The sequence below is a fragment of the Podarcis melisellensis genome, assembly GCF_964234715.1.
Source record: "Podarcis melisellensis genome assembly, chromosome: 10".
Taxonomy (NCBI): domain Eukaryota; kingdom Metazoa; phylum Chordata; class Lepidosauria; order Squamata; family Lacertidae; genus Podarcis; species Podarcis melisellensis.
Genome location: NC_138542.1, coordinates 68,565,218 through 68,585,917, shown reverse-complemented (window position 1 = coordinate 68,585,917; position 20,700 = coordinate 68,565,218). Strand labels below are relative to the sequence as shown.

Here is a 20,700-nt window from a genome sequence, read left to right as displayed (position 1 = left end):
CGATAAAACAGATACGAGCTGTCCAAAAAATAGGGAGAGGGATTGAATCGCATAAGAAGAACCTGGTTGCTGGATCAGGCCAATGGCCCATCTAGTCCAGGATCCCGTTCTCACCGTGGGGAAACCAGGTGCCCATGGGAAACCTGCAAGCAGGACCATCATGGTAGCCAACAACCTGGTGTCCCATGGAGAAGCCCACAAACAGGGATCTACTCACTTTGTGATACCCAATGACTTTTATTCAGAAGCATAGCTGCCTCCAAGCATGGAGACAGAACATAGCCAGCATGGCTAGCCTCCATTGATAGGCTTATCCTCCATGACTTTGTCTTCTCCCCTTTGAAAGTCATTAAACGTGGTGGCCGCTATGGCCAAAAGGCTACCATTGCTGCACTGGGAAGATAAATTTACAGCCCCATTTAATCAATGGATTGAAGATATGACTACACTTGGTACTTATGAGTGCATTGCTTATAGACATAGGCTTTGCCTGGATGAGTATAATGAAATTTGGAACCATTTATACAACATAAAGGTAAAGGTAAAGGGACCCCTGACCATTAGGTCCTGTCGTGATTGACTCTGGGGTTGCAGTGTTCATCTCGCTTTATTGGCCAAGGGAGCTGGCGTACAGTTTCCAGGTCATGTGGCCAGCATGACTAAGCCGCTTCTGGCAAACCAGAGCAGTGCACGGAAACGCTGTTTACCTTCCCACCAGAGAGGTATCTATTTATCTACTTGCACTTTGACGTGCTTCCGAACTGCTAGGTTGGCAGGAGCAGGGACTGAGCAACAGGAGCTCACCCCGTTGCGGGGATTCGAACCGCCGACCTTCTGATCGGCAAGTCCTAGGCTCTGTGGTTTAACCCAGAGTGCCACCCGTGTCCCAGGTTTATACAACATATAATAAGTTAAATATAATAAGTTAAATATATACATGTGTGTGTGTTTGGGTCATAGCAGTATCTATATATTAGATAGGTATATCTATATATTAGGTAGGAAATTGTTAATTTTTATAGTGCTGTAGTATAACTTTATTTTTCTTTCTTTCGCATTCTCAGTTTTTATTGCTATTCTATGTCATTTATTTATAGTGTTGTTAAAACAAGGATAATAATAAAAATTAAAGATGGTGGCCGTTGTTGCCTCTTGTGGGAGTGAGCGCTATAGTTTGACTATGAGTTGTGTCACGATTTTCCAGTGTTCATCTTCATTGAATGTCCAAGAGTTGTCGTATTATATGAGAGAGGGGGGAAAGAAAGGGGGGGGACTATTCACTTTCTCCATGCCAATTTTATCCAATTCTGTCATGTCACTTCTTATTCTCCTTCTCTGTAAATGAAAATTGGTCCAGTGGAGATCTATTGTGGAGCCATCACCACCATACCGATGCTTTTGGCAACTGTTTCCAAATTCAATTCAAATTTCCTACTCTTTGTGAGTTGTGCATGTTGTGAAATTCACCACCAGCTGTCCTGTTTCATTCTAGTTTATGCCTATCTAGCCTAGACTCAACTAGCATTGGCCAGTTTGGATGGTTTTAAAATGTGATTAGACAAATCCAGGGAGGTTGCAGCTATTAACAGCCTACTGGCCAGGATGATCAGAGGCAGTGTGTGTCCAAATTCCAGTGGATGGAGTTCAACATCTGTTTCATTCATATCCCGACTTGGTCTTCCCATAGGCATCTGCTTGCCATTGTTGTACTTATTTTAAGGTTTTATCCTGCATTTGTGGACTTCCCTGTGATCTTAGGATGAAGTAAAGGTAAAGGGACCCTGACCATTAGGTCCAGTCATGGCCAACTCTGGGGTTGCGGCGCTCATCTCACTTTATTGGCAGAGGGAGCCAGTGTACAGCTTCCGGGTCATGTGGCCAGCATGACTAAGCCGCTTCTGGCGAACCAGAGCAGCGCACAGAAACGCCGTTTACCTTCCCGCCAGAGCGGTACCTATTTATCTACTTGCACTGCTGTGCTTTCGAACTGCTAGGTTGGCAGGAGCAGGGACTGAACAACAGGAGCTCACCCCGTCGCGGGGATTCGAACTGCTGACCTTCTGATCAGCAAGTCCTAGGCTCTGTGGTTTAACCCACCGCACCACCCGTGTCCCTCTTAGGATGAAGAATATAATAAAATAAATATAATAAAATAATAATAAATTTAAAAATCTTCAGTTCTATTTATCACACCAGAATACAAGAAACAGATGAAAACCAGGATCTAATTTTAATACATGGTCACTTTAAACCAGTTAGCTTTCAAAACTACTTTTGCCCACCCAGAACACTAAGGACAGTGGCAAACCTTGGGCTTTCAAATTTCAGCGGTGCCCTGTACGACACCAATATTTGGCTCCCTCTGCCCCACCTCTCACCTTCATTGTTGTGGGGCCCTGCAGGTAAAAGGTAAAGGACCCCTGGACGGTTAAGTCCAGTCAAAGGAGACTAAGGGGCATGGCGCTCATCTGGCTTTCAGGCCGAGGGAGCTGCCATATGCCCACAGACAGCTTTCTGGGTCATGTGGCCGGCGTGACTAGCTTCTGGTGCAGTGGGACACAGTGACAGAAACCAGACCGCATGGAAATGCTATTTACCTTCCTGCCGCAGGGGTACCTATTTATCTACTTGCACTGGTGTGCTTTCGAACTGCTAGGTTGGCAGGAGCTGGGACAGAGCAACGGGAGCTCACCCCGTTGTGTGGATTCGAACCGCCGACCTTCCACTTGGCAAGCCCAACAGGCTCAGTGGTTTAGACCACAGCGCTGCCTGCATCCCTGGGGCCCCTGCAGCACCCTCTCCACTCAATGCCCACTGCAGGTGAACCGGTCTCACTCCCCTAAATCTGCCTATACTAAGGATAAGGATCAGACAGAAATTTTTAAAACCCAAATTGACATTTTAAAAAATGTTTTCTCTGAGGATACAGTGCAGGGAGTTCAGAAGATGAAGATTAATTAAATGTAAATACATTTGGGATCAGAACTTGAAATGACTGGACTTTTGAGCTGGGCAGAATGGAGAAGAAACACCTTTATTTACTCGGTTGGTGCATTTGCACTGCACTAACCTCACTGCTGTGAACTTAGCAGCTCTGTTCTACCAAGTGAGCTGCGTCTGAATGATGCTGTGCAGAGGGCAGCATGTCAGATTCCCCCATTCAGTTCTATGGGGCAAAGTAAATTGTCTTCAATGGCCAAGACTAAGAAAAAGGACTAACCCAACTGAAATATTCTCGGAGTCGAGTGTGGATGTCATGCTCTTTATTCAGCTCAGAGAAGTGAGGAATCGAGGTTCCCTCGAAATTTCTGCTCTATATACATTATTTACACAATGGGCCCCACGTGATTGGCTAAATCTGGGATTCTCCTGTAGGCCAATCAGGTTGCGGATTCACTTCCACCTGGAGTTGGATTGGGTGGCTCCTGTGGACCAATCAGACTGCTGCATTCTGAATCCTGTTGTTCTAGGACCAATCAGACTGCTGCATTCTGAATCCTATTGTTCTAGGACCAATCAGACTGCTGCATTCTGGACCCTATTGTTCTAGGACCAATCAGACTGCTGCATTGTGAATCCTATTGTTCTAGGACCAATCAGACTGCTGCATTTTGGATCCTATTCAACTCAGTACATAACACCAACTGTGTCCCCCACAAAAGTGAGGGACTTCTATTCACTCCAAGGAAACCTGGTGGCCCGTGTGTGTGTGAAATGTGTTGCTGTCCACACACACTGAAGAACGATATATCGCGCCCCTGGGGGTCCCTACGGCATCCTGAATCCTCCTGGCCATTCCTGCAATGGACATTTTGTTGATATGATATAAACCCCAGTACCATCTTTTCTGCAGAAACATGGCAGTTAAGAGCCTGTGCTGGTCTTGTGAGCTTTTTCATTCTGCAGCAGGATGAACTCTGCATGCCAAGCCAGCACATCTGCGAGGCCAGTCTTGAGTTGTGTCACTTCTGATTTAGCTCAACACGATCGCTCTGTGGAGCTGGCATAGAACCTAATGGAGAATGGCTTGGCCTATTTCACTGGCGAGATTGAATACAGAAGGTGGGGGCCCAGAGAAAGAGAGAGGGAAGGAGGAGGAGGTTGGCTGCAAGAAGGTCTTCATGTTTCTAGCTGATTAGAAGTGCCAGTTGAGAGAAGGACTCTCAGGCCTGAATTCTATTCCGTTCTGGTTTTTTTTTTTCCCAACCTGAAAAGATTCTGTTAAAACAAGTAGGTCTTCTGATGCTAACGAAACATGCCAACACTTTGCAGGAGCTTCTGCAAAGCTCTGCATTTTTTTTTTGCGAGCTTGTTTGCATAGCTAGAGGTGACAACATCATGCCACCTTCCTCAGATCCCTCCTGCTTTGGGCAAGACATCTGGCGTTTACCACATTCTGGTGTAATAGAGCCAAAGTTTAAACACGTTTATGGCTGCAGTCCTGTAGAGACTTACCTTGAGAATAACAGAGTAATCCAACCCCCCTATATCTCATTCTGGAGGGAGTTTGGTTGCGGTAGAGGAGCCAATCTGTTGAGGTCTGTCTGGCTCGGTTGGCTCTGGGTGCAAGGAGAGTCTGCCATGGAGACCCCCCACTTTGCCTGCTGAAATCATGAATGGGCAGCTGCTTCATGGCTGGGACTGATGGGAGTGGTAGTCAAAAACACATGGAGGGCTTCTTCTTTCTTTGTTTCTTCTTTGGCGATCATTCGGAGCCGATTAAGATTGTCTTCCATAAACTCGGTTTTAACAATGAATCCGTAAGTGGCTGTGGAGGCCTATTCTGGATCTACACGTCCTTCCACAGTGGGGACATTGGTTTCCAGACTGGAGTTGATCACAGTGAGGGTTTGCCAAGCTTGCCTTCCTCTTAGCACGTTTCTCCCTTCCGTCCTGAGTTTGAGTGTCTTCAAAGCCCATGACACCTTTGGTAAAGGCTGTTCTTCAATTGGAGCGCTCGCAGGCCAGTGTTTCCCAGTTGTCGGCATTTATACTACATTTTTTTAAATTTGCCTTGGGACAGTATTTAAACCTCTTTTGTTGACTACCAGCATTCCACTTTCCATTTTTAAGTTCAGGATAGGGTATTTGCTTTGGAAGATGATAATCAGGCATCCACACAACATGACTTGTCCCACGAAGTTGATGTTGAAGAATCATTGCTTTGAGACTGGTGATCTTTGCTTCTTCCAGTACACTGGTATTAGTTTGCCTGTCTTCCCAAGTGATGTGTAAAACTGCAACATGAGTTTCTTATTGATTCATGTTCATTTGCTTTAGCCCCAGGCCAAAATCAAAACAATAGCAGTAGCTAATGCCAGGCTCAGAGAAGTTTCCTAATACTACAAACCCTGCTAAATATATCCAGGGATAATCTAGATAACTGCCAGGCACATTCACTTTAATGGATTCGAACACAACAGAGGCAAAAGCCGCCATTATCTGCTTGCTTGCTTCTTCCTGGTTTGTTTTTTCATCCAGTCATTTGCGAGTAAAACCACTGCCTTTTCAAATGCTTAACCAATAATTACAATCTTTCAAGGGCAACGTAAGAAAGCTTTCCCAGTCATCTGCCACAAAAGGGCGGTAAAACAAAGTATGTTTCTTTGCAAACAGAAGCAGGTAAATGATATAAAATAAGAATCGGAATAAGCAATGGTGGCACAGGTCTTCTGTTATGTTGTATAAGTCTTATCAGAAACATGAGAACATAAGAAGAAGCTGCTGGATCAGGGCAATGACCTATCTAGTCCCGCATCTAGCCACTGCCGAGAAGGCCCTCTGCCTGGTTCCCTGTAACTTGGCTTCTCGCAGTGAGGGAACCGCCAGAAGGCCCTCGGAGCTGGACCTCAGTGTCCGAGCAGAACGATGGGAGTGGAGATGCTCCTTCAGGTCTACTGGGCCGAGGCAGTTTAGGGCTTTGAAGGTCAGCACCAACACTTTGAATTGTGCTCAGAAACGTACTGGGAGCCAATGTAGGTCTTTCAAGACTGGTGTTATGTGGTCTTGGTGGCTGCTCCCAGTCACCAGTCTAGCTGCTGCATTCTGGATTAGTTGTAGTTTCTGGGTCACCTTCAAAGGTAGCCCCACATAGAGCACATTGCAGTAGTCCAAGCAGGAGATAACCAGAGCATGCACCATTCTGGCGAGACCGTCTGCAGGTAGGTAGGGTCTCATCCTGCGTACAAGATGGAGCTGGTAGACAGCTGCCCTGGATACAGAATTGACCTGTGCCTCCATGGACAACTGTGAGTCCAGAATGACTCACCCTCACCTCTACTGTGGTTTCTAACAACTGGTGTTCAGAAGCATTGCTGTCTCCAGATGTGGCAGCAGAGCACAGCCATCACTGCCAGTAGCCACTGATATCCCTCTCCTCCATGAATTTGTGGGATCTTCCTTTAAAGCTAACTAGGTTGGTGATCATCACTGCCTCCTATGGGAGCAACTTCAATAGTCTAGGTGCTGCATTAAGAAGTCCTTTGCTTCACCTGTCCTGATAAAAGTCATAAATTATCAACATCATCATCACCATCTTATGGTTGAGATGAGATTTTTGAATGCCTATCACCTTGGTTACTTGTGCAGCTGATAATTCCACCCTCTGCCCAGATATCGACATGACTTTTTAGCCTATTCCATGATCCTAATAAACTGCACTTGCACCCTCTATTGGATTGTGCATTTCAGGTTTGTGAAGTGCAGAACGACACGGAGATGATCTGCCAAGCTCCAGCGGTGGAACCAAATAACCAGACCGACCCTCCTGTGTGGCCAGATGAGTTTGGCTTCATCTTGGACAACGTCCACTCCTTGCTGATCCTCGAGAAACCCAACTTCACCTACTACCCAAACCCCATCTTTGAGGCTTTCAATCCCTCTGGGATTTTGGAGCTGAAACCAGGGACCCCTGTGATATTAAAGGTATGGCGAGAGGTAGCGGTGGTCCAAAAATGAAACCACACCACACACCCCCAAATTTCTAGTGAAGTGTGATGCCCTTTTGACTAAATTCTCATGTTCTCACATTAGTTCAGTGGACATTACAGATGAACATAAAAGGTAAAGGGACCCCTGACCATTAGGTCCAGTCGTGGCCGACTCTGGGGTTGCAGCGCTCATCTTGCTTTATTGGCCGAGGGAGCCGGCGTACAGCTTCTGGGTCATGTGGCCAGCATGACTAGGCCGCTTCTGGTGAAACAGAGCCGTGCACGGAAACGCCGCTTACCTTACCGCCAGAGCGGTTCCTATTTATCTTCTTGCACTTTGACGTGCTTTCGAACTGCTAGGTTGGCAGGAGCAGGGACCGAGCAACGGGAGGTCACCCCGTCACGGGGATTCGAACGGCCGACCTTCTGATCGGCAAATCCTAGGCTCTGTGGTTTAACCCACAGCGCCACTCGCGTCCCTACAGATGAACATAAGGATGCCATATTTTGAGCCCGTATCGCTGGGGTACTGGGTGGTTCTTGGGCTTGGGTTTGAGGGTTCATTGAACCAGAGAACGTTTTGCTACCAACTTCCCACTTTCTGCAGTGAAATGTACAGTTGGATCTTGCTGGATGTCAAAGCCAAAGATGAGCCAGGGCCTTTCACTCACCACAAGGGCCTCTGCTCCTTGATGCTGCTCACCTATTGATGGGTTTCGTTTCTCTCAACACAGGGTAAAAACCTGATCCCATTGACAGGAGGGAACACCAAGCTGAATTACACTGTTCTGGTTGGTGAGAAGCCCTGTGTTCCCACGGTGTCTGAAGTGCAGCTGCTATGCGAGTCCCCAAATCTCACTGGACGGCATAAAGTGACGGTGAGCAAAAGCACTAATATGCTGCGGAGCAATTGCAATTCTCTTCTGGAGGGAAGGTTGGGTTCTGCAGCCTGCATAAATCATGCAAAGTCGACGAAATGTGCATAATGTATCTTCTTTTGCATAATGTATTCTTTCACTGCTTTGAGTTTTTTGTTGATTAAGCAGTATCTAAACCCTGTTGAATAAAATAAGTAATTATCCTTCAGCTTTTACTGATTTGTTCCTCTTTTTTTGCTAGTTATGGAGAAAGGTAAGGTGTTCTTCAAACCAATTCAGCCCTGCAGATCTTTCTTGGGCTCATCTCTGGCTTCTCAGATTTCAGCACATACTCTTTCAAGCATATCCTTGAAACCACATGGGCTAAAAACTTGGCTTTAGAAGTAAAGGAAGCCCAGGGTCTCAGGAAGCCGAGTGTTGCAGGCAGCGCCACATTTGGGGCTTTGCAGAGTGTCTTTCTGGAGTGCCTTGAACTTATCTGGTCTCCTCACTTCCTTGCAGGCTCGCGTTGGAGGGATGGAGTTTTCTCCAGGGATGGTGAACATCTCCCCGGACAGCCCACTTAGCCTGCCCGCCATTGTCAGCATTGCCGTGGCAGGGGGGCTCCTCATCATCTTCATCGTGGCTGTGCTGATTGCCTACAAACGCAAGTCCCGCGAGAGTGACCTCACCCTCAAACGGCTCCAGATGCAAATGGACAACTTGGAGTCCCGGGTCGCCTTGGAGTGCAAGGAAGGTATGGCAAGCGGAAGGGACCAAAAATATTTTTTAAAGCCATGAGGAGGAGCCTTCTGTCATATGCAAAGTAGAGATGTGTGCATCTGGCAACAGGAGAGCCCATTTTGAGATGCAGGGCAACTGAGAATTTATATAGGTGTGTGGACCAGTTGGCTCATGTTATAGCTAAGAATGAAACTGCTAGCAAAGGAATTGCGTGGAAAGGAGTAGGTTAAGGGGACAGGAGAGATTGAAGTTTCAGTTGGCTTGGGGAAGTGGCACATGGCTTAGAACAGAAGTGGGGCAGACCTTCATGAGCTCAAGGGCCACATCCCCTTCCAGACAACATTCCAGGGGCCACACAAAGCCAGAGACAAAAGCAGTTGCAGCACAAGTGCAATGTTTATCTTTGTACAATAGGTTGATTTCTACACGTAGAGGGGATAAACCTTCTCCCTGGCTAACGGGCTGTCAGCTTTAGTTCCTTCTCATCTGTCACTCTACGAAAACAGATGGCACTGGGCAATCAACTCCTTTTGAATGATGGGTCAAAGATACAAGACATTTTGTAATGGGACTGGTCTCTATGTTGTACACATTTCTGATTAATGCCTCCGTTGGGGCCCATAGTCAAAAGTCATGGTGGGAATCTAATTGGGACATACAGGTGAGCAGAGGAATGGTCTGTGGGCCAAGCCTCCATACAGGTCATCACCGGCTCAAACCTGAGAGCTCTTTCTAAAGTTAGAACATGGTTGGTACCTTACTCCATGACAGCTCGCTTCCGCGCATCCAGGTACATCTTCACTGTGTTGGAGTGGCTGCCATGTAGTTGGTACATATAAACACATGTGGTGGGACTGCTCAAAGGTGGCTGGATTTTGGAATGTTGTATTTGCTGAGTTAGTTTAGTTGGCTTCTTGATAGCAAAAGAAACTATTACTCCACCTTTTCACCTGGCGCTTTTGAACCTGTATATGGGCTTTGAAAAATAAAGAACTTATTTGTCATCTCCTATCAGCAGCCTGGGCCGTATTGCCAAATTCTGGAAGACCTTTAATCTTAGTAATTTGGATTGCTTGTATTCTACATTTTGGAAAATTGCCCTTCTTGAAAATATATCCCACAAACTATACTTTTTAGTTTGTGGGATATATTTTCAAGAAGGGCAGAACTTGAATGATAGTTGCTTTGCTTTATGGGATGATTTTATTTCTTATACAAATTTTGAGGCATTTAATTTCTTGGTGTCACCAGTATATGAAATTCCTGGCTCATGTCAGACTATATAGAACCTTTATTCTCAATAATGATGGTGGAAAACAGGTGTAAAATTCTTTTATTTTTTTAAAAAAAGATTTATTATTTGTAAACAGAATCTTTGTATGAGTCAATATTTTCCTATCCCTTTGTACTTTTGTCCTCCCAGGCTGTGGTGTTTTATGGTTTAAATTTTTAATTCTTTGTCTTCTTTCTTTTTGTTACATTTGCACTTTTTTGCTAACAAATCAATAAAATATATATTTTTAAAAATAAATAAAAGTAGGCTTTCAGTGTTCAGTTTAATCTAAATCATGTTTTATTATCTCTGTTGTTGTTTTTTATTTCTTTGTTTTGCCGGCTGTTAATCTTGTTGATTCTGTTATTGTGTTTTTATCACTAAAGAATTTTTTTTAAAAAAAAATCATCCAATGAGGCTACGAAGCAGGTCTAGTAGAGGATGTGGGGAGTGTCCGGAGGGGGACGGATCCCAAGGGACTGATAAACAGGATTGCAGGACCTAATTCATCCCTGGACCCGATGGTCCCCATCCTCAGTTTAGAACCAGGGAAGAAGGGATGGGAGGGGAAGAGACCTGATGGCCAATAAGCGAGGAATAATGAAAGAGCCACCTATTGCATCAGACCATCAGGAATGGCCTCTACTTCATTTGAAAGCAGCTCTCCACCCAAGACTCTTAACAGGAGATGGCCAGCCTTGAATCTGGGATTTCTTATAGGCAATACAAGTGATCCTTCACTGAGCTTTGGACCACATTGTGGTGTGTGTGTGTTCTTTCAGTGTCTGAAGAATGTCCTGTAGCTTAGCAGTGAAAGCTGGTCCATTAGGGGAAGTCAACACAGCCCCACCAAACTTGGTCTGCCCTCGCCCAGCTCCAACCTGCCTCCCTTCTTATTTGCATAAAATCCAGGGAGTGGCGCCTGTTGGGATCTGAGGTGAGATACCCACAAAGCAGAAGGTGCTCCCAGTTCCATTCACCACACAGAGGCAGCTTAAGGTCCAAAATAGGTTACTGCTGTAGAAGACAAGGCTTCATTAATACAGTTCCAGACATTGATATAGACATACAGCTCGTAGGCTTTGGAGATACAGTTACAGATATGTACAAGCACAAGGTAGACATAAGGTTGATGCAGCTTCAAGATGTAACACGGCTCCAACTCATGAGCAGACTCACTGACTAATGAGCTGACACATCTTATGCACTTAGATGGCACTGGGCCATTGCCATAGCAATTGGCTTGGCTGACCTTGCACCTAATCATAGAACCATAGAATAGTAGAGCTAGAAGGGACCACAAGTGTCATCTAGTCCAACCCCCTGCTCTTAGCTTCCTCCTCCTTGGTCTCAGTGTTGTCTCGACAGAACTCTGCAAGGGGGGGGGGCAAAACTAGAATGAGTTGGCTCTTAGTGCCATTGGCTCTGGCACTACCTGCTGTTGGGCTTCCTGGCTTCTGCCCTACCAGTGCTGGTGAACACCAGCTAAAGCTGTACCTTAGCCAAGCCATGCTTTGGGGGAGTTGCTTTTGGGGGGGACATTTCTCTATGGTATAAAACCCTTGCATCCCATCCTTCCATAAAGAGTTCAGGGCAGTGTAGAGGAGGGTGCCCCTACTTTATCCTTCCGGGACCTCTGTGAGGTAGGATAGGCTGGGAGATACTGATGAGCCCTGGGTATTTCTGTGAATTTCATGACACGGTGAGGATTTGAACTTGTGCCGTTCTGATCACAACCTGATGTTCAGTCCACTGCGCTGCTCCAGATCTTCTCCACTTAGGATTCATATTTCCCTTTAATAGTCCAGCTTTATTTGTCTCCTTCCTCCCCCACCACCTTAAATCACAGCTTTTGCAGAACTGCAGACTGACATCCACGAGCTGACCAGCGATTTAGATGGAGCTGGCATCCCGTTCCTGGATTACCGGACCTATACCATGAGGGTGCTTTTCCCTGGCATCGAAGATCACCCTGTGCTGAGGGATCTGGAGGTAAGCACCTTCTTTAAACACAAGAATGCCAGAAGCTGCCTTATGCCGACACAGCCCATTGGTCCATCTAGCTCCATCTAGCTCTCCAGGGTTCTAGAAAAGAGACATTCCCAGGCCTATCTGGAGATGTTGGCGATAGAAAGAGAGGGAGGGTGAGGGGAGAGAGAGCAAGAAGGTCATCACAGTGCTAATGCCTTGGCAGAACAGATCTGGGCCTTCTGACAGTTTGTTTGCGCTGGGCCAACCTCATTGCCTCATCCATCCCTGGAGAGGACTGGATATGTTCTCTCTCTCTCTCTCTCTCTCTCTCTCTCTCTCTCTCTCTCTGTGTGTGTGTGTGTGTGTGTGTGTGTGTGAGTGTGCTGGGCCTGGGGGTAACCCATGAAATGCGGTCCAGGTCCGGTCCAGAATCTGAAGGTTCCGCTAGGAGTCAGTCCGACAGGACCAAGGCAGGACGCCAGGCATGAAACCATTCAAGGACAGGTACAGGATCTCAGGCAGGATCTGGCATACAGCAACGTTGCTCCCGCAACCTGGGGTGGGGTACAACAGCCTTTGTTGGGGTAGCGGCCGGTCCTGATCCCTCAGCAACTCACCTCCCTGTTTCGCCCCAAAGGTGAGCACTCCACCTGTGAGTACTCAGGTCTCTCCTTCTCTCAGACCTGAGTCTCTGCAGCTTGGGAGACATCGGTGGGTTACTAGACCCAGGGGCCGCCTCAGCCTCCCCTGACCCAACCGGTAGTGGAGCAGCTGTAAGTGATGGCCCAGCTGGAGGCAACAAGGTAATCCCCGCATCTGGAGCCAGGGCAGGCTCAGGCCCCTGACTCGGCCCAGCTGGTGTTTGTTGCAGGGGAACCTGTGCAGACTGGGACTCTTCAGGATCAGGCCCCAGACTAGGTTCAGATGCTGCCTGAGGCAAAGGATCCAGTGCAGACTGGTCTCCTCTGGTTCTGATTCCGAGCCTGAGTCCCAGGCCATCACAGTGTCTTCGTGTGTGTGAGAATGCTGTGTATAAATGCTTCACTGCGTGTGTGAGAGAGAGACAGAGGGAGAGAGTTGTGGACTGTGTGCCGAGCAAGTGTTTGTGCTGTTTGTGTGGTGAGTTGTAGTTGCGCATGGAAGAGCATTCATTGGCAGCATAAGTGAAGGGATGGAGAGCTGAGAAAGTGGATCCTCAGGCCACAAAATATTAGCTACTGTTATGTACTGAGTTGAATAGGATCCAAAATGCAGCAGTCTGATTGGTCCTAGAACAATGCAGCAGTATGATTGGTCTGCAGGAGCCACCCAATCCAGCTCCAGATGGAAGTGAATCCACAACCTGATTGGCCTACAGGAGAATTCCAGAATTAGCCAATCACGTGCAGCCTATTGTGTAAATAATGTATATAGAGCAGATACTTTGGAGAAACATCCATTCCTCCACACCATTATGAGCTGAATAAAGAGCATTAAATCCACTCTCAACTCTGAGTATATTTCAGCTACCCTTGTGGCTAAGGAGTCCTGCAGCTCCTTTTGGACAGGGGCCCTTTCTGTGAAAGCTCCTCCTCTGTGGCTTAGCAACATGTGCTTCTCCCTGTCTTACAGCTCAAAGCAATCAGGCGCTCAGTTGGTCTTCATTCTAGTCCCAAGTGGCCATTTGATCTGCTGGATCAAACCAATGGCCTCTCTAGCCCGTCATCCTGCTCTCATAGTGGCCAACCTGATGCCTGTGGAAAACCTGCCAGCAGGATTCGAACACAAGGGCAACTTTCCGCTCCTGTGGTTTCTAGGAACTGGTATTCAGAAGCTTTGCCTCCAACTGTGGAGGCGGATCATGGCTGATAGCCACTGATAGTCCTCTCCTCCATGAATTCATCTAATCCTCTTTTCAAGCTATCTAGGTTGGTGGCCATCACTGCCTCCTGTGGCAGCGAGTTCTATAATTTAACTTCTTTTGTTGTAAAAACGGTTTGGCGTGGCCGCCCGCCTCTGCTGCGGAGTGGAGCAGACTGCAAATGCACATTGCGTGCCAGGGAGGGAAGAAGCAGAGGAGGTGGTGATGGCAGCCCCTCCTGAAAAATATTGGCAGGTACTATGCTGGCCAGGGTCCTGCAGAGAGAATTGAGGAGATCAGGACAAAGCCACGTTGCTTGATTCATCAAAGAGAAGCTGGCACCACTTCTGGCCAGCCCTTGTTCGGCCTTTTTTGTGTGTACGAATGTGCCCTGCCCTCTTTGGCTTTGGTGCAGGACTGGTGTGTTGGTTTGTGTATGCTCTTCACAATAAGCACCCTCTGCTCACTCAGAGAGATATTTACAGTTCTTTATTTTACATATGTATGGGACGCAAGTGGCGCTGTGGGTTAAACCACAGAGCCTAAGACTTGCCGATCAGAAGGTCAGCAGTTCGAATCCCCACAACGGGGTGAGCTCCCGTTTCTCAGTCCCTGCTCCTGCCAACCTAGCAGTTCGAAAGCACGAAGTGCAAGTAGATAAATAGGTACCACTATGGCAGGAAGGTAAACGGCGTTTTTGTGCACTGCTCTGGTTCGCCAGAAGCAGCTTAGTCATGCTGGCCACATGACCAGGAAGCTGTATGCCGGCTCCCTCAGCCAATAAAGTGAGATGAGCACTGCAACCCCAGAGTCAGCCACGACTGGACCTAATGGTCAGGGGTCCCTTTACCTTATTTTACATATGTACAAGCAGCACAGTACAACTTATGCATCCGAATTGTCCTGTTCAGATTCGGGGAGTGGTCTTCTCCTGCTTCTCCTCCAGCAGAAGAGGCGGGGAAGCCTCATGGGACGTCTCTGATCCCTGCGCTTTAACCCTCTTCTTTCCTGTGCCAAAGGCACAGGCATAGGCTCTCCATCTGTCCCTGAGCTCCCTGTGCGGTGCTGGGGCTCTGGTTCAGCATCAGAGAGTATTGACACCTCCTGGCTCCTTCCTGCTCTCACCCCCTCTCCACTTTCCGTCATTTCCTGCACCAGGGTGTTTCTTCTCTCTGCGTTCTTCCCAGTGGTCATTCCTCCTCTAGTCACTGCTGTGGATGCACAACCTGTTTGTCTGTCTCCAGGCATTGCAGTCTGCAAGGGATTCGCACGTGGTGGGGTTGATGTTGCCAGCCTTCGTGTCACTTTTGCTGACATCTTTGTAACACTCTAATTCTGTGTAGACAGTCTACACCAGTGGTTCTCAACCTGTGGGTTCCCAGATGTTGTTGGACTACAACTCCCATCATCCCTGAGCTCTGGCCTTGCTAGCTAGGGGTGATGGGAGTCGTAGTTCAACAACATCTGGGGACACACAGGTTGAGAAAGCCTGGTCTACACCATGGGTAGGCAAACTAAGGCCCAGGGGCTGGATCCAGTCCAATCACCTTCTAAATCCAGCCCATGGATGGTCCGGGAATCAGAGTGTTTTTACATGAGTAGAATGTGTCCTTTTATTTAAAATGCATCCCTGGGTTATTTGTGGGGCATAGGAATTCTTTCATTCCCCCCCAGAAAATATAGTCCGGCCCCCCACAAGTTCTGAGGGACAGTGGACTGGCCCCCTGCCGAAAAAGTTTGCTGACCCCTGAGCTACACTGACTGACATATATGGAGCTTTATGTTAGATGCAGTGTTTCTCAAAGTTGGGTCCCCAGCTCCTGCTGAACTACAACTCCCATCATCCCTGAGCACTTGCCTTGCTGTCTAGGGATGATGGGAGTTGTAGTCCCAAAACATCTAGGGACCCAAGTTTGAGAAACACTGTGCTAGAGGTACAGCTGGCCACCAAGCCATTGATTCTCTTCTTTCTCTCTGTTTTTGACAGGTCCCTGGGTATCGGCAAGAGCGGGTTGAGAAGGGCTTGAAGCTCTTTGCCCAACTCATCAACAACAAGGTCTTCCTCCTGTCCTTCATCCGCACCCTGGAGTCCCAGCGCAGCTTCTCCATGCGAGACCGTGGCAACGTGGCCTCCCTCATCATGACAGTGCTGCAGAGCAAACTGGAATATGCCACGGATGTCCTCAAGCAACTCCTGGCCGATCTCATAGACAAAAACCTGGAGAGCAAAAACCATCCCAAGCTGCTGCTTCGGAGGTAAGCCCTGGAGCAGGTGGTTGTTGTTGCTCATTAAATTTTCCACAAAAAGTGACACAAAGATAATTGCAAGCATTAAAACCGAGCACAGGGTACCCACAAATTACACACATTTAACTTGTGCAGTTTCTTTTTTAATAATATTTTATCAAGTTTCCATTTCATAATATACAAACACATTCATATTACTCACATTAAATTTTTGCTCGCATGGGCTGGTCAACTTTCCCCCGCTCCCGCCTTGTGGTTACCATAATTCCTATCTAGTCCGTCGCATTTGTATCTCTTCCTCCTTACATTTCATCCGTTTCAATTTTTACATTTTAAGTAAATATAAAAAGGTATAAATCATAAACTTTACAAATGTTCTTAAGGCAATCCTGGTAGTGTTGTTGATTCTTTGCAATTGTCCTTCAAATATTGTATAAATTTACTCCGGTCTTTTTGGAACGCTTGATCACGCTGGTTTGGGATTTTCCCGGTTAGCTTCTCTAGTTGCTCATATTCCATCATCTTCATCCGCCATTTGTCAATCGTTGGTAATTCTGGTTGTTTCCATTTTGAGGCTTAACTTGTGCAGTTTCAACTTTATTGTCGTGGGCTAGTTGGACACAGATGAGTAGTGGGAGGCACCAGCTGGAGAACCATCAAGGGAAGAAGGCTCAGAGCCAGGGGAGTGGTGGTGTGATGACAATGAGTGGTCAGAAGGAAAAGAGGGAGTAGACTGGGAGGAGGTGGTGTCGGAAGCTGAAGAGGCAACGGGGCTTAGTGAGCAGGAAGAGGCTGTGGCAGAGAGCAGTCCAGAACCAGAGGCGGAAGAGGAGGCTGGAGAGGAGGGAGGCCAAGAGTCAGGCTCCTGAAGAAGCCAGGGTGTTTTCTCCTGCTGCTGCAACAAGCCCCCCTCCACCAGGAGAGGTGTGAAGAAGGAGGAGCAAAGGCAGGCATGCTGGCGCAGTCTCAAATCGCTGGGGAAAGACCCGGGAGAGGAGGAGAATTAGGCAGCTGTGGGAAGGCAGGGACCTTCAGTTTTCGCAACTGCCTCATAGGAGCAAGACCTACTGAAGAAGAGTTGCTGAGCTCATTTGGGCTGGCACTCCTGTGCAGATCCAATCTTTCTTTCTTTCTTTCTTTCTTTCTTTCTTTCTTTCTTTCTTTCTTTCTTTCTTTCTTTCTTTCTTTCTTTCTTTCTTTCTTTCTTTCTTTCTTTCTCTCTCTCTCTCTCTCTCTCTCTCTCTCTCTTCCTTCCTTCCTTCCTTCCTTCCTTCCTTCCTTCCTTCCTTCCTTCCTTCCTTCCTTCCTTCCTTCCTTCCTTTCTTCTTCTTCTTCTTCTTCTTCTTCTTCTTCTTCTTCTTCTTCTTCTTCTTCTTCTTCTTCTTCTTCTTCTTCTGTTGTTGTGTTATATACTTTATTGAAGTTCATAGATAGCATAAACAATTTGAAATAAAGAAAAATAAAGAAAACAATCTTGTATCAGTAATCTTATATAAATTTAGAAAAATAAACTGATTCAAACTTCTACACTTTCATCCTATCTTCTTACTAAAATAGACTTCCCATCCTTTCCCAGTGTATTTAACCTTTCTGATGTTGAATGTACTTATCATTATTACCTTAATCTTTTTGCATTTTCTGATGCTTTCTTAAAACATTTCGTACCAGTTTTCCTCATTTCTTAATAGTTAGTTTACACAAGGGTCATTCAAACACTGCCATAGAAATTATACTGCCATTATGATTTTGTAAATATCTCTTAAAGATATCCCATTTTTGAATAAATGATTGTTTCGTATTACCTCTTAGTCTATTAGTCAATTGTGGCATTTCTGCGTATTCTAGTAATTTGTTCTGCCATTCCAATAACGTTGGAACTTTTCCCTTTCCACTTCATTGCAATTAGTATTCAGGATGTGGCTGATGCGTATAGAAAAATTTATTTCCCCTTTTTTAGTATATCGGCAGATCTGGTTTTTCTAAGAGTTAACTTCACCCACTCCATGTGACTTACTGCTGGCCTGCTCCCGTCATATATGTGGGCAAGGGTGGGGATGCTGTCACAAGATCTTGTGGGAAATCAGATTGTCCTGTGAGATCTTCTCTAATGCTCCCAGAGTCGGGGCACTGAGCAGGCCTCACCTGAGAAGCAAATCCACAAACTTTCCAGGCTAGGTCCGCTTGGGGTTACCCAGTGCAGAAAGAGCTTTTAAGCTGTTGATTTTACTTCTTGGACCAGGTCCACTTAGCACACCAGCTCTTGTGAGATCTCACGGGATGATCTGACGTCCCACTCATGAGAGCATCCCCACTGCTCCCAGCGTTAGTGGGCCTTGTCTGAGATTAAAAGGTGTCTGGTCACGGCTAATGAGCAGCTACCAAATTTCACCAGATATAAAACTCAAGGCTAACCCCATAGAGAAATTATCCCTCTCAAATTCCAATTATGAAACTTTTTTTTCCGTCAGTGGTTTCCATGTAAATCCAAAATCTGAATGTTTGGCATAGGAGGGCATGGCAAAACAGGCAAGGAGATGTTCTTCTGGAGCTCTGCATAGTTTATATTTTTTCTCCGCATTCCTTCTAGGACAGAATCTGTTGCTGAGAAGATGCTCACTAACTGGTTCACGTTCCTGCTCTATAAGTTTCTCAAGGTAAGAAGAACCAGTTTTGGTGACAACTTCACACTTAAGCATTCACTGGACTGTTATTTCATTATCTGGAAACTCTGGTGGTGGTTGTTTTTAAGCAGTGGGCTTAGTATGGATTTCAGCTGTTGTATTTAACATTGTTTGGTTTCACTGAGTTACCCAAGCTGGTTGGAAATACAGGGGGAAACAGTGTGACAAGAAGGGACCAAGGAAAAATACCATGGGAAGCTGAGATTGTAATTTTATAGAATCTTAGAATTGTAGAGTTGGAAGGGACCCAAGAGAGACATCTAGTCCAACCCATTGCAATCTTCTTCTTCTTCTTCTTCTTCTTCTTCTTCTTCTTCTTCTTCTTCTTCTTCGGCGATCACTCATAGCCAAGTAAGATTGTCTTCCATAAACACAGTTTTAACGAAGAGTCCATAAGTGACTGTGGAGGCCAATTCTGGATTCACATGTCCTTCCACAGTTCCCCCCCCCCACACACACACCTCACCTCCCTAGCTCAGACGCAATTTGCAAGCTTCTTTACACATGTTCAGACACTCTCAGTTGTCCTCGCAATTTCAGTAAAAGCAAAAGCGAAAAAACCTAACAGCAACCCTTAACAAATTAAATTACTAGGTTATAATAAATCAAGGCTTAATGAATTATACTTAAGCAAATGTTTATGCTATCAAAGCCTCAGCAAAGGTGACTTCTTGAGATTTTGAAGCGTGGGGTAATTTACAGTTAAAATACTGTTCGTTCTTACATTCAGTTTATGAGCAGCGTATCAAAATATACTCACCGCATCTCTATTTAAAACAGTAATAATGCCTATCACTTGTTTTCTCTCTCCATATAATTAGGTGCAACAATATAAATAGGCTGACATATTCATGAGTCATAATATTATGCCCTTGTCATTTAAACACTGCAGATTCTTTCCTGGGTCTTTGATTTGCCCCTGTATTAGGCTACAGTTTATTTATATATTAATTCAGAAAGCTTTGAGTGAAGATGTGGAGAGGCCATCTTTGTCATCTTTCAGCTTCCCATTACAGTAACACACTGGAATGAAAGTAGCCACACGAAACCAGTAAACTGAAACTGACACGGGGACAAATAGAAGAAGACACCTTCACCCCAGTATGGCTCCCCTTTATCACATACATAGCCCAACAAGACTGACAAAAATCCACCAACAGCATACAAATCAATATGGCTAACCTGATCCAAAACACCCACCCACCCCACTCACACATGAAAACAAAGACCACCACAGCCAACCACAAATGAACAGCCACACCCTCGGCCAACCCCAACCTCTCTCACCACCAAAGGAACACAAGCGAACAGCAAAGAACCTGCACAAGCGCCGCTGACACAAAACCCCACATATATTAAGTAAAATAGAAACATCACCACCCGACCCCACCTCCACTCATCTCCCCCCCTCCACCTCTTTCCCCCTATTCTTCCTAATGTCTCAACAAATGAAACCAATTTGTTTGGTTTTGGGGTTTTTTTTAAGTGTTACGTGGGGGGGGAAATACGAGAGAGAGACATTGCACATACCTTTGTAAATCAAGAAAACCTTTAATAAAAATACATTTAAAAAAAGTAGCCACACGAAACAGACCAGGGTGCCCTGGACTCAGACCCATCAATTACAATTGCACACTCCAATGCCCAGAAAACAATCAGTGGAAGTTTGGAGTCGATTGCTTGTCTCTTTCCTTATGGCAGACCGTCCAAGTGCCCCTATTTTCCAGGGACAGTCCCAGATTTACAGAAGCCCTTCCAGTTTCTGATTTAATCCTGGAATGCCCTGCTTTTCCTTAGGACATCCCTATTTTCATCAGAGAAACGCTACAGGGAATGGAGTTATGTGATCCCCGAGCCAAGAAGGTCATCAAATCATAGAACTGTAGCATTGTAGAGTTGGAAGTGACCACGGGGGTCATCTAGACCAGCCTCCTGCAATGAAGGAATCTTTTGCCCAATTTGAGGCTCGAACCCATGACCCTCAGATTAAGAGTCTCAGTAGCAATACAACCCTTTTGTTGTTGTTTAGTTGTGTCCGACTCTTCGTGACCCCCTGGACCAGAGCATGCCAGGCACTCCTGTCTTCTACTGCCTCCCACAGTTTGGTCAGACTCATGCTGGTACCTTCAAGAACACTGTCCAACCATCTCGTCCTCTG

The 20,700-nt window shown here is 46.2% G+C and overlaps 1 protein-coding gene across 3 annotated transcripts in view; it reads left to right on the top strand.

Annotated features, from left to right (window-relative positions):
* PLXNA4 (plexin A4) overlaps positions 1 to 20,700 on the top strand; it is a 567,107-nt gene that overhangs the window by 490,806 nt on the left and 55,601 nt on the right. For all 3 annotated transcript variants that reach the window (XM_081926700.1, XM_081926701.1, XM_081926702.1), the window contains 6 exons: positions 6,691 to 6,924; positions 7,664 to 7,807; positions 8,309 to 8,543; positions 11,653 to 11,795; positions 15,602 to 15,870; positions 18,449 to 18,515. In XM_081926700.1, coding sequence (XP_081782826.1) covers positions 6,691 to 6,924; positions 7,664 to 7,807; positions 8,309 to 8,543; positions 11,653 to 11,795; positions 15,602 to 15,870; positions 18,449 to 18,515 — 1,092 coding nt within the window. The remainder of the gene's footprint in view (positions 1 to 6,690; positions 6,925 to 7,663; positions 7,808 to 8,308; positions 8,544 to 11,652; positions 11,796 to 15,601; positions 15,871 to 18,448; positions 18,516 to 20,700) is intronic.